Source organism: Neltuma alba, unplaced genomic scaffold, assembly GCF_004799145.2.
Source record: "Neltuma alba isolate B1F8T4 unplaced genomic scaffold, ASM479914v2 tig00012116_pilon, whole genome shotgun sequence".
Lineage (NCBI taxonomy): Eukaryota > Viridiplantae > Streptophyta > Magnoliopsida > Fabales > Fabaceae > Neltuma > Neltuma alba.
Window position 1 is genome coordinate 434,014 of NW_021636668.1, and position 13,247 is coordinate 447,260.

The 13,247-nt window shown below is 34.6% G+C and overlaps 2 protein-coding genes across 2 annotated transcripts; one reads left to right on the forward strand and one right to left on the reverse strand.

Annotated features, from left to right (window-relative positions):
• Positions 1-293: 293 nt before the first annotated feature.
• On the forward strand, positions 294-8,476 carry LOC114722949 (floral homeotic protein AGAMOUS-like). Its single transcript, XM_028909068.1, has 9 exons — positions 294-350; positions 697-943; positions 4,297-4,375; positions 4,497-4,558; positions 4,724-4,823; positions 4,973-5,014; positions 7,010-7,051; positions 7,173-7,348; positions 8,182-8,476. The coding sequence occupies exons 2-9, from the start codon at positions 717-719 to the stop codon at positions 8,183-8,185; spliced, it is 732 nt and encodes a 243-aa protein (XP_028764901.1). The 5' UTR covers positions 294-350; positions 697-716; the 3' UTR covers positions 8,186-8,476.
• A 93-nt stretch (positions 8,477-8,569) lies between these two features.
• On the reverse strand, positions 8,570-10,163 carry LOC114722948 (GDSL esterase/lipase At1g29670-like). Its single transcript, XM_028909067.1, has 5 exons — positions 9,923-10,163; positions 9,714-9,838; positions 9,324-9,569; positions 8,975-9,218; positions 8,570-8,898 (listed from the first exon to the last, which is right to left on the reverse strand). The coding sequence occupies exons 1-5, from the start codon at positions 10,116-10,118 to the stop codon at positions 8,681-8,683; spliced, it is 1,029 nt and encodes a 342-aa protein (XP_028764900.1). The 5' UTR covers positions 10,119-10,163; the 3' UTR covers positions 8,570-8,680.
• Between the last annotated feature and the right edge of the window lie 3,084 nt (positions 10,164-13,247).

Here is a 13,247-nt window from a genome sequence, read left to right on the forward strand (position 1 = left end):
ACGAGTTCTACAGAAATTAAAATTTATTAAGGAGCTTTTTTTCCCCTTTTATTCATCTGTGGAAATTTTTTTTTAAAAAAAGAAGTAAGTAATAACATTGAGAGAGAGAGAGAAGAGAGATGGCAGATGAGTGCAGAATATGTGATGAATAAATCATTATATATGGATGAAAGATCGTTGTTCACTTTTATAAATACCCACTTCTCTGGCTCCTTTCTTTTATTTTCTGATATATATATCTTCTGGTTCTGATATCTGTAAAAGAAGAGGCAAACCAAAAATTCAAGCCAGAAATCTTCTCTGTTTCCTGCCTTTAATTTATATTCTCTCTTCTGTTTCCTCTCCCTCAGGTTTGTGAACAAAATAATACTGCAACATGATTTCAAATCCATTTTCAGTGCTTCACCTCTTTTGGGTCATTCAATCTTTTTCACCACTCCAAACCCAGATTTGGGAACTCAACAACCTCTGTTACATAGATTGCGCACAAAACTATTACACCAACAAAATGGAAAAAAATTTGGACATGACTAAGGATATATATAAGTGCATGCTGAGAGAAGCATACATAGGGCTTTGTTTGAGAGAGATTTCCAAGTTTTTTCCTCTTGAGATTCTTGCTGAAAGAAACACCCAGAATCCACTTTTTTATTCCTTGACATATTGATTGATGATGGGGTTCACTTGATTTTTCAGGTTGAAATTAAGTAGGAGCGATGGCTTTCCAAAACCAATCCGTGTCAGTTTCACCCCAGAGGAAGACAGGAAGGGGGAAGATTGAGATCAAGAGGATTGAGAACACCACAAATCGCCAAGTCACCTTCTGCAAACGCAGAAATGGACTGCTCAAGAAGGCTTATGAACTATCTGTGCTCTGTGATGCTGAGGTCGCTTTAATCGTCTTCTCTAGCCGCGGTCGTCTCTATGAATATGCTAATAACAGGTACTTCTTTTTTCTTCTTTATTAACATACTCAAAACTTATTTTTTATTTGCCCTCTCACAGCTTTTCTCTTCTGGGAACTCCAGAGATTTTGTTTCCAGTTCCTTGTAAGTTTGGGGCTTATGCTTTTCTTCCTCCTGAAAATTGATCTCTTAAAAGGGTTTATTTTGAGCACAAAGAACACAATCATTTTGGGGATATATATACGAGATAGTTGCTTTTCCTATTTCTATCTCTGTTTTGCTGCAACCCAGCTTCTCTTGTCTTTCTTTCTTCTGTTTTGGCTTTTTCCTTGTATGACCTTATTTTCTGTTTACGATAGTTTTTCTAGTTCTTGGTTTGGTGGATACATAGATCTGATGCAATAGATAGAAATAGAAGCGCTATGGGGGTGTAAGCAGCAATATAGGTGAAAGATTTTGAGGAAGTTATTGTGCGCAGGACTGTGAGATCAGCCACACACACACAAAAACGCCTATATCTCCATTGTTGTTAAATTTTCTGTTTCCTTTTTCTTCTTTCTTCTTCCATTCCTTTCCCCGATTTCTCTCTCTATCTCTATTAAGGCTAAGCTAAGAAAGCTGTCATGCTCCCATTGGGTAGCCCTATGTTTCATCTTTGACACTTCCTTAATACCACGTCAGTTCAGTTAGACATCAAGAAAGACACCGTACGAGATCTCAAGAAATTGTTTGTTTCAACACGTCAATTTTGAAAATACCAGTATTATTAACTATTAACTGCTGAATAAATAAGAAAAAGAGCTCTTTAGGGTTCGTAAATGCGTTTGGCCCCCGTTTCTCTCAAATGCTCGGAACCATCGCAACCAAGATCGGCTCAGACACTCTCATCAAGATAAAGATTTTCCCTATCAAACTCGAACAGAAAATTTGCCCAAATTCTACTTGCACTGCACGTGCAAGATCTGGACATGGTCAAACATAACCCAAAGAAATTAGTTTTTTGCATTATTGTTAGCGACGGGTTTGGGTAACACTTAATCAGGTAAAAAAGATATCTTTTTTTGACTTTGGAACTGATCAAGATTCAAGACTCGGAATACAATCAAAAGGGTATTTAAAAGTTGAAGTTTTTGGTTGATTTGAGTTCGCCTCCTCCTTTTGGAAGTGGGGGAACTTGGGGTATTCTGGTTAGGGTTTAAACGACAAGGGAAACTAGGGATTTTTTATTCAGAATCGAGAGAAAGAATCTTTGGTCACGTCACGCACGATTTTTCAGTTCTTGACCCTCTCTGACAAAAGAGAGTTCATGTCATGATTCCGATTACTGTGGGGTTTCTCTATAATTTCCTCATCCATCTGAACCCTAATTTTTATCTGTTGCACCACCCCCTCACTGAGGAAATATATATATCTTTCTTTACTTCCCAGTTTCAGAGGGTAAAAAAACCCTTTTACGAAGCCAGTGAAAGAGAGTAATGAGCCAATGAGAGTGTCCCAACTTGCTCGTCATAATAATTTCACCCCTGTTGGCATAGCAGACTGGGCTTTGCCTTTGCTTAAGATCTTGCATGGGTATATTTATGCAAGTCTTACCCTCTCAAAGAAAATAGGGTTTTCCTTTTCTTCCTCAGAGAGAGAGAGAGAGAGAGAGAGCCGGACAGGGACGACGTACGATATGATGATGGCCAATGAGAGAATTCTGAGCATTAAGATGCGTACAAACTATTGCTGTCGAGAAACTGACGGCTGTGATGCACACAGACTTTCAGATCGGAAAATAATTTATTTAACAAAATGGGGTTATTTTATATTAAAGTGGGCTTGTTGTCGAGGCGGATGAAAAGATTAGCTTGTGGGTATTATCCTTTGTGAAATGGGTTGCCGCCATCTGGCAGAGAGAAAAGACCCCAGAAATGGTTGAACCAATCATATTGTGGGAACCTGTGCCGACGTGGCGGGAGCACCCAATCACTAGGTCGAGGAAGTTAAGGTATCAGCATTCTATGTAGAGTAAGTTTTAAAAAATGCTCAGTTACCGAAATCTAAATAAGTAAATATTATATAAAATTATTTTTTTATTTTAGCATTTTATTTGCATCACTTCCAATCAGATTGAGACTGACTGAAAGAGAGAGAGAGCAAGCACGGTGCTTCATAAAAGTATTGTTTTACGTTTAAGGTTCAGATAACTGAGCCCGAGAGAGTTGGATGATTTGACCATCAACATGATGGGGGTAACCTTCAGGTTTTAATTATATTATATCATCTTCAATTCGACGAACCAGTCATCATGGAATTCAAAACCATACCTTATAAGGCACAGAAAACCTTTACCTTCTCTCCTAGTTAACTCTCCCTTTTTATGTGTTTCCGAAACAAGAAACAAAGCTTGGACTATTGTCCATTCACCAACTAGATGGTCGCCCATATAAAATGCATCATTATGACGCTTTAAATTTCTGATCAAAAGTCTCTTGACTCCATTACATTCAGTCCCATCAATATGAAGTTTAAGAAACCACACGGAAGTTCAAAGTTAATATATCTCTTAGCTAGTTGTTGTGTTATATTTATTACAATGCAAGTTAGAATTTGACTTATTTTTCAACTGATGCAAACTTCTGTTCTGAGCTGTTTTTGTAATAATTGGTTTAAGATATCAGAACATGGGAAAGGCAAATTAAGAGATTCTCTTTACTTACTATTTCCCCCAATCTGAGCAACATGGAGAGAGTATAATCTGGACTCTCTTAAGAGAGATCAATAAGGATGAATCATTTAGTTTGCGTTGGTATTTATTTAGATTGAGAAGAATAAAGAGAAAAAGAAGGGGAAATTTTGAGCCGGACATGTTCAAAGAGAATTATAATTGGGATATTTTATTTGATATCCTACGTTTAAAATGCAACGTATATTTGGATGAGAAGAAAAAATATTAATTAAATCTAATTTTTAATCGAATAAAATATCAAACTTAGACTTCCATAATTTTCTTCTGACATCATTGACTCAAACAACTGCAACAAATGTGTTTTTAGTTCATGATTAATAACAAAATGCTCTTTTATAGTTTCGACCTTGCATTTCTTACCCACTACTGTAAGAATATTGCTGCTGCAGTTTTATATACAATCATTGTTCATTGTTACTGTTGGAGGAGTCTATATGCCTTGGCTCTTTTATGAATTCCCTCGCTTCAGTGATAAGGTTTTATATGTACATTTTATATTTCATAACTTAGTTTTTAATAAATCAAATATCACCTATATTATTGTTAAACTCGTACATTATTTATTTTTGTCAATGGTTAAGAGTCGTTCATCAGAATCTAGGCAATCGAATTAGTTAATAAATGCTAACACAACAAATGTAATTGATTCTATTGGTGCAGTGTCAAAGCAACCATTGATAGGTACAAGAAAGCATGTTCAGATTCTACTGGTGGATCTACTTCTGAAGTTAACGCTCAGGTACATGTATTATGTCTTTCCTTTTCTTTCTTCACCATTAAATAAATCAGTTTAAACAATATTTGCAGCCATTAATGTCAATGGACTAACGCTTTAGCTATAACTGCGTTCATAATCTCAGTATTATCAACAAGAATCCGCCAAACTGCGTGCCCAGATTAGCAACCTGCAGAATCACAACAGGTAATTTGGATTATTAGTCTTGATGCCCAGATAATTTTTTTTTTAAAAAAAAGGATTAAGAAGTGGGTAGGAAATAATCTTGAACATTTTTATATAGTGTTTGGAAATACTGAGTAGTATATTTTCAGCTTATCGCAGCTGTTTGAATCATTATTAAATTTGCAGGCAAATGATGGGGGAGGGTTTGAGCAATCTGCACTCCAAGGATCTCAAGAACCTGGAGGGAAGGTTAGAAAGAGGGATCAGCAGAATTCGTTCCAAAAAGGTAATTAAAAGGTGCTTTGTATTATTATATATATTCTACAAAAGGAATATATAATAGAATATTCGGTCATTAATTTTGGAATGACTCTTGCATTTGACTAACTAGTTTTCCTTTGTTGCCCTGTCCCACTTTCTCATCATCCATGCCAGAATGAGCTTCTATTTGCAGAAATTGAGTACATGCAGAAGAGGGTAAAATGCTTCCCTTTAATTCGTTCATTCATTCTTCTTTTTAATTTTTCAGCTAAGATTTTAGCACTATTAAGTTTCATTTAGCATGCTGGATTAACGGATTGAGTCAAAAGGCTTTAAAAGGTGAATGAGAGATTACTATTTCGCAGGTGGTTGCCTTATGTTTGGCCTTTATGATCTATGGTTTCCCCCCAGTGTGGCAAAATGCAAGCGTTAAGCCAATAGGCAATAGCTTTATTTGAAACCTCTTTCTTTTTTTTTGGCTCTAGAAAATGGTTTCATGTAGAAAATTCTGTTTCAGAACTGAGACGTAGCTTCCATGCATTGAGGCTCGTATCCACTAAACCAAAGATACTTGTAAGAATTTTAGGCCATGTTTGGTAGGATGGAATCATTTTTTTAGGAAAAGGAAAAAGGAGAGGAGGAGGGAGAGCTTCCATGGAAAAACTATTTTTGGGCTAAAGATGTGATTGGTAGCTAAGAAGAAATCAAGAATTTTTCCCCATTGAAAGTTTAGCATTAAACATATCCAAACTGAGTTTTCAAATACTGGCTACAAGTAAATCATGGAACATGTGTGTCGACACTATTTCAATATAAAATACGACGACAGACATTCTTTTCAGAAAAATGGCCTTTAAATATTATGAAACTTGATAAATATTTTTAAAATTTTCAAATTTTAAATATTTTAAACGATAATAATTTATATTTAACTTTTTTCATTAGTATATTTTTTTGTGTCATCACGAAACCCTTTTATCTGAGGAAAAGCCCGTTTCCATAACTCTACCCAAGTGGAGGAAACCCACTCCCTTTATGTGAGGGAAGTATTAATTCCTTAGAAAACTAATTAAACACTGTGTCAAACATGTCAATATAAGGATTTCTCTATCATTCTCCTTTTCTTGAAGCCCTTACTTTAGGTCTTAAGTGCATACAGTGTTTGTTATGGACATCAGAATGTAGATCTCTGTGTATAGTTTGTCCCTGGATTTGACAATTAGCTAGAAATGATGCTGCGAGGTCAATTCAGCAATGCAAGCACAAATACATACATGCTTGAGCAATTTTAACTTCATTATAAATTCTATGTTGATAATTGATCGGAAGTATATGACTCTAACCGTGTGTGCATGTGTTGTGTGGGAGAACCATAAAGAAGAGCATAATAATTAACTTCTTCACTAGTTTGTGTTAAAAATGCCTAGGATGATACGCTAATAGACTTTGTTAAGGAAAAGAATTAAAAAGATAATAGAGTGTGAGGTTGAAAGATGAGTCTCCCCTCTCTTATTTAGATGGTCTTAATTCAAAATAAAGGTAATATAAATTAAACCCTAATCCTATTAAAGAAGTAGGTTATATATATATATATATATATATTATCCTGCTGGCGCTATTTTTCTCCTCCAATCCCCATTGAAGAATACTACTACCTCCAGTTCTTAATATAAGATCTTATTTGACTTTTATTTTGGTCCTTAATATAAGACCCAAATCCACTTTGTCTCTCATATTTATCTATTTTTTTCTAAGGTAGTCCTTTTAATAATAATAGTTCTAGTCAATACACTTGATTAATAAGGATATTTTAGAGGAAAAAAACAACATCTAATTATTACATATAACTAACTTAATTTATTTTCTTAATCTACTTAAATTAGTCAACTAGCTCTTATATTTAAAACCGGAGGTAGTATTAGTTAGCGCATTTTAAGATCACATATTAACTATAAATACGATATGAAGCTCCCCACCTCTACACTCTATATGTACTGTTCAGCCTCTCCTCAGCTAAAATAATGGAACAAGTTGAGCAATGCCCCAATTTTCCAAGGCGTATTAATACTAACTACCCTGAGACTAACCATTCCTCCCATGTTTAAATTCTGAGAAATTTTTCGTGGTTTAGCACATTTATTACTTCCAGAAAAAGACAACCACTTTTTCCCAATAAAAAGAGAGCTAGTATAACTGAAGTGTACAATGCAGGAAATAGACTTGCATAACAGCAATCAACTTCTTCGAGCAAAGGTCTGTCATCATCTTTCTTCAATATTTCCTACTGTTATTTGATTTGACTTGGTATACAAACCTATAATGAGTTTCATATATACGTATTAATTATATTCTTATATTTGCTGATGGGGGTTAGATAGCTGAAAGTGAGAGGAACCAACAGCAAAACCTGAATTTATTGGGAGCAGGAGGGTCGGACTATGAATCCTTGCAATCCCAGCAGCAATTTGACAATCGAGGTTACTTTCAAGTCTCTGCATTACAACCCAATCATCAGTATCCACGCCAAGACCACATGTCCCTCCAATTAGTGTATGTCTCGTTCATTACGTGCTCTCTATATATTCCCTTCTTTATTTTTATTCTTTCAAGCGAAAGTTTACTTCCACATGCGAACAAATCGAACCCAATAGATTTGTGTGTGTGATTTTTGTTTTCCTTGGGCGGCTGGAATGATTTGTTTTCAGTACATAATTCAAGTTTTAGATTCTGGCAGGGGTTAGAGATAGGATAGGTGCTGTATGAACAGTTATATGGCTTGCAAAACCAAGGAAAAGAAAAAGGAAAATAGTTACCAATTAATAAAAACTCTGTTAAAGTCTTTACGCCGGTTAAGTCCTTTATTTTTTTACATTCAAATTATTTTGTTTCATTCCTGATCGAACGAGTTTCATAAAAGTAAGTCGTATTATTAGGGGATCCGGTTTACTACTTATTAATACTTTTCCGGTACATTATTAGTTAATACTCTTATGATTCTTAATATAAGACCCATTTAACTAATTTGATTAGATTAAGGAAGTTAGGTAAGTTAGTTAATTATAAAAAAAGTGACAAATTTCTCCTAAAACACCATAATCATTTTTCTTAATGCGTCCCTCCCTCTCTTACTTGATTATGGTTGAGGGAGTATCTATAGGGGTAATTTAGAGAAAATTGATAAATATGAAAAATAGGTTTTATATTTAGGATCAAAACCAACTCAAGAATTGGGTCCTATATTAAGGACCGGAAGAGTATTTGTTATCACTGATAAGTTGACATGTTTACATTGTTTGTGCATGCATATATGCATATTTATGTTCCGCTGGACCTCTTAGCCTGAAAAGTTGGTGTTCTCTTGGTCTTTTATAATCTTTGTGCAGTTGATATTCTTGTTGATCAGAAGATGGGCTTGCAAGACTAGATCTTCTTCTTCCGCAATTATATTTTGGAGTCTAGTGTGATAGCAGGCTAATGTTGAAGGTGATAAAAGCAAAACTATGAAGAGGGCATTTCAGGAAACGTTCCCTCCTAATAATTTGTGCTAGCTTTCTGTATGCACTCTCTCATAAACTACCCTATAACATTGCGAAAGGCTCTCTTCTGTCTGTGTTTAAGTAGCTACTATGTGGTCTGAAGAGTCACAAAAAGACTCCTTTGATCTGTGTGTGTCATCCGCTGTTTTGTTTCCATGTTTCCTCTTTAAGATATAAGCCCGCCTGTCCATTCTATCTACAACTTGAGGTTATATATATATATGAAAATCACAAAAACACAGAAAATGCAAAACCCCAGAGCATCAATATAATATGATTACATAGTGACAATGGTAAGCCTGATAATAAAGAACATGTATGTGTGTGTGTGGCGTTGGCAAGTGGTTTACAAGTGAACGAGATGACTGATATCCATTGGGTAAGTGAAGATTGGAAGGAGAGATTTGTAGGCAAAGGTGGCCAAGAACTTATTGACAGCCTCAGTAGGATGAAATGAATCAAAGAACATATTCAGTTTCCTCTCTGCGCATGGTGATTTATTAGGATCACACATCCCATCTGCTCTTACTGGGCAGCAACCAGATTTCCCAATGCTCCTTAAACCTGAAATCCCATGTTCATTCAACCTATCAAAGTAATTTAATATATAAAACGAGTATAGATATATATATCCGCGCACCATCTAAAAGTGGGCTTTTGGATGAGATTAATGCATTGTTGATGTAGATAAATTTGGCATCAGAAAACTCTTTATTGAACTGATCCACGAGTTGTCTGAGCTTGTCATTGAAAATGAGGACTGCTCTGTTCTCCTCTTCAACACATAAAGACCCATCCCCATGATTCATAAGTTCATTTGGAACACATCCCAGAAGGAACAACCCAAACAACGCAAATTTCCTTGATCCGAGTTCCTGCAAAGCCTGCAACACAACAATTAACAGATATATGAAGACCCAAGCTAAGGCAGACAAGTTTTTGTGGAACAGAGAGAGACCTAGAATACATATTGTAAGGAGGGTAGGTACCCTTAAGTGCTGAGAATATTCCTGAATAAGGACTTCAGCGAACTGCTCAGGGTTATAGATGCTGCTTGTTGGGAAGTATTGTGGCAAGAAGTAATTCTGAAGGTAATCATTGCTTCCTATATTCACATAATACAAGCATTTATTTAGGTATTGTCGACCTTTCTCAGGACCTCCCAGTTTGCTTGCAATTTGAGAAACCATGGCTCTATGATTTTCTATCTGCAATTCCAAGCTGATCTTTGCACCCTGCTCATGCATTACCAAAGTAAATGATTCGCATGTCCATTAACTACTCGCTAATGAACAAACTAGCTCATCAAACCATCCTCCAATCAAAAGCTGCTTGGAGTTAGGTTCAAGAGACCGAATCACTGATAACTATAGTTATACCAGATGCGTGCCAGTGTCATTGCGAATTCCAGAGGCCCCAGACGCATAGTTGACACCCTTAAGTATATCTGAATCACTGATATTTGCAAAGGGTGGTATCAAGTTCTCAAATCCCAAACGTTGAGCTGTGATAATCAAACAACTTGAGCCGCAATAACAGAAGTAAACAGAAAATTAATTAAAGAAGTAATTAAAGAAATGAATATTACTGATGAAATCTGCAGTAGTGCGGCCATTGGTGAACCTCCCAGTTGGGCCAGAGGGGAAGTCGATGCCATAAGGAAAGTAATTAGCTTTGGCTGAAGTTAAGAGGTGGTTGTTGTTTCCACTGTCAGATAAAGAGTCTCCAAATATGAAAATGCAAGGTATTTGAGGCTTCCCTTCAACCCCACAGCCATGCTGCATCACTGCACGAAGAAGAAGAACAAGAAGATGAACCACCGACCATGAACTCTTCATTATATCCATCACGAATTGTGGCGTTTAAGACTTCAAGCACGAGAGAGAATATAATTTCGACCATAATTTAAACCTTTTTTATATAGATAATATGGTTTAACTGGACGATTAATTAGTACCTCAAAGTACTCAACCTTGAGAAACTTCCTGCTGCTTGTTAACAAACATCGTAACTAAGTAACAAGTACACTTATCAATTTCTTAATCCTTAAACTTCTAAAACCTTTTTGCTCTATCTCATATTTTATTGAATATTGTGGGGAAGCCATATGTTTCATCTTTTATTTCATTTATTGTGTAGAAGCCATATGTATACCTGGCTAGCTCAGTACTAATGAGGTCTAACTAACATTAACACATAGTTTGACAAATACTACCTCCAGTCCTAATTATAAGAGCTAGTTGACTAATTTGAGGAGATTAAGAAAATGAGTTAAGTTAGTTATTTGTAATAAATAGGTGTTGTCTTTCCTAAAATATCTTTGCTAATCAAGTGTATTGGCTAGAACTACCATTATGAGAAGGACTATCTTAGAAAAAAACTGCATAAATATTAGAGACAAAGTGGATCGGGGGTCTTATATTTAAGATTAAAATAAAAGTCAAAAAACGTCTTATATTAAGGACTGGAGGTAGTATATAACAAGTTTAGGGAAAGCTAGGGCCAAGCTGTTTGTTATTCAGAGCTTGTCACCAAAAAAAAGCTTCATATATAAATGCTTTTTTCAATCTGAAACATAGGATCAAATTGAGGGATTTGCTTATATATATATATACTCCTTCGGTCCTTAATATAAGACCCATTTAACTAATTTAATTAGATTAAGAAAGTTAGGTAAGTTAGTTAATTATAAGAAATGTGACATGTTTTTGCTGAAATACTATAATCATCTTTCTTAACACCCCCTTCCTCTTCTACTTGATTACGGTTGAGGAAGTATCTATAGGGGTAATTTAGAGAAAATTGATAAATATAAGAAATGGGTCTTATATTTAGGACCAAAACCAACTTAACAATTGGGTCCTATATTAAGGACCGGAGGAGCATGTATCATTTAATATTTTCTCCACATTATCTTTAGTAATTAGGATATAATTATTAGAAGATGGTTTAATTTTAACTCCAAGTTTAAGTAGTATCCCAGAATTCTCGTCTCTGAAAAGCTTCCTACTGCTTTGGTTGAGATACAATCTAGAAATCACAAAGGACAGAACTGGGCAGAAGAAGACGAGGCCAAGAAATAATTACAGAAAAGAGAAAAAAGGTAAGAGAAGATGATTCAGTCATCAGCATACCCAATACGCGCAACTGCCATGAGAAGAAAGAGGACGTTACAGAACAAAGTTACAAGAATATCCCTCATTCAATATAGTAAAAGACAGAAATAGCCTTTAATCAAACTAAATTTGCCTAACACGCTTCTTAACAACTTGAATTCAGCATCGTAATTAAGTAACAAGTACACTAATAAATTTCTTAACCCTTAAACTTCTAATTATTTCTTTTTCCCTTCGCCTTTTTAGCATACTAATTAACCAATTTAATTGTCTTGCGCACATCTTCGCCTTCAAAAGAGGACCATAATTATGAACACCAACAGAAAAGAGTAATTTTTTGAACCAAAATATTGTTGGATAACTCTTTTTTTTTTTACATAAAATTAATTAAGAAAATTTTCAATGTTGTTGATAAATCACATGTTTGTATACAAATTAAAATTGATGTGGGTCAGCCCACTTTGTGACCATCCAATAATCAAGCATGCATTGTTCTTCACCTGATGACATGTCACGCACGTGGTAATTATGGTGATATTTCCATATAGAGCACCTACTATTAGGTTAGAAATAAATATGATTAATAGTTAAATACTCCTCCGGTCCTAATTATAAGACCCAATTGACTTATTTGAGGAGATTAAGGAAGTAAGTTAAGTTGGTTATTTATAATAAATAAGTGTTGTTATTCCTAAAATATCCTTGCTAATTAAGTGTATTGGCTAAAACTATCATTATTAAAAGGATTATCTTAGAAAAAATGCATAAATATAAGAGAGAAAATGGATTGGGTCTTATAATTAGGACCAAATAAAAAGTCAAATTGGGTTTTATAATAAGGACCGGAGGAGTAACTCTTTTGACCAAATTATATTGGCGCCGCAACCGCCATATTATTCAAACTCTCACTCTTCATTGGGATTTTCCAAGCACGATGTTGGCCAACCTAACATTTTCTTTCGACACATGTAAACACACAGTCACACACACATATATACGTAGCTCTGTGTGTGGGGGGGGGGGTATCCCCTTAATTTTAGATAAATTGCTTGTCAATGCATTAAAATTTCATATTTTGGTTCCATTTTTGAACCCACAAATATATCAATAAACATGATGGATATTTAAAATTCTAAACCCAGTAAGCTTAATCTCTCATATATAAATATAATTGACTTTGAAGTTTTTCTTTGCATATTTAATATTTTAATTTAGACCCAATAAATTCTAACTTAAGCTAGGCTTTAAGCACTAAATCCAAGATGGCCATATATAATTAACAACCTAAAAACAAACATATTCGTAAGTTAGAATTGACTTTTCTTCTAAGTTATAATTTTAAAAATATTATTCAAATATAATCGATATGTTGTCAAGCAATTATAATTTTTTTAAAAAAAGTCAGAATATAAGTATATTGAAACTCTTATTTTTATATGATTATTCTTTTCAACCTTAATTAACCATTTGTACCGATTAAATTGTTTGTTTATGAATGGCTCTGTTTCTCTAACATCCTTTGATATTTATTTGCATACGAGTTTAAATATACTTATAGATTAATTTCAAAACAGATCAACTTTATCTTAACGTTAAATATATTTTATTCATATAATAAATTTTTAATTTTTTGAATATAATGTTAAACAAATTAATAAAGAAAATTCCGCTTCACCTAGCTGTAAACATCCTCGTTCTACCACAGTGCCTATACAGCATGAATTGAACACTTGTGGAGCGCAATTGGAAATTTGGAATTGATGAACAGTAATGTTAATACTGCTCATACATATTATT

Coding starts and splice junctions, on each gene's coding strand:
- LOC114722949 (XM_028909068.1), top strand. CDS start 717: ATGGCTTTCCAAAACCAATCCGTGTCAGTTTCACCCCAGAGGAAGACA. Junction 5,015..7,009: donor TTGAGTACATGCAGAAGAGG/GTAAAATGCTTC, acceptor TGTACAATGCAG/GAAATAGACTTGCATAACAG. Junction 7,052..7,172: donor ATCAACTTCTTCGAGCAAAG/GTCTGTCATCAT, acceptor GATGGGGGTTAG/ATAGCTGAAAGTGAGAGGAA.
- LOC114722948 (XM_028909067.1), bottom strand. CDS start 10,118: ATGCAGCATGGCTGTGGGGTTGAAGGGAAGCCTCAAATACCTTGCATT. Junction 9,570..9,713: donor ATGACACTGGCACGCATCTG/GTATAACTATAG, acceptor ATGCATGAGCAG/GGTGCAAAGATCAGCTTGGA. Junction 8,899..8,974: donor CAAAAGCCCACTTTTAGATG/GTGCGCGGATAT, acceptor ATGGGATTTCAG/GTTTAAGGAGCATTGGGAAA.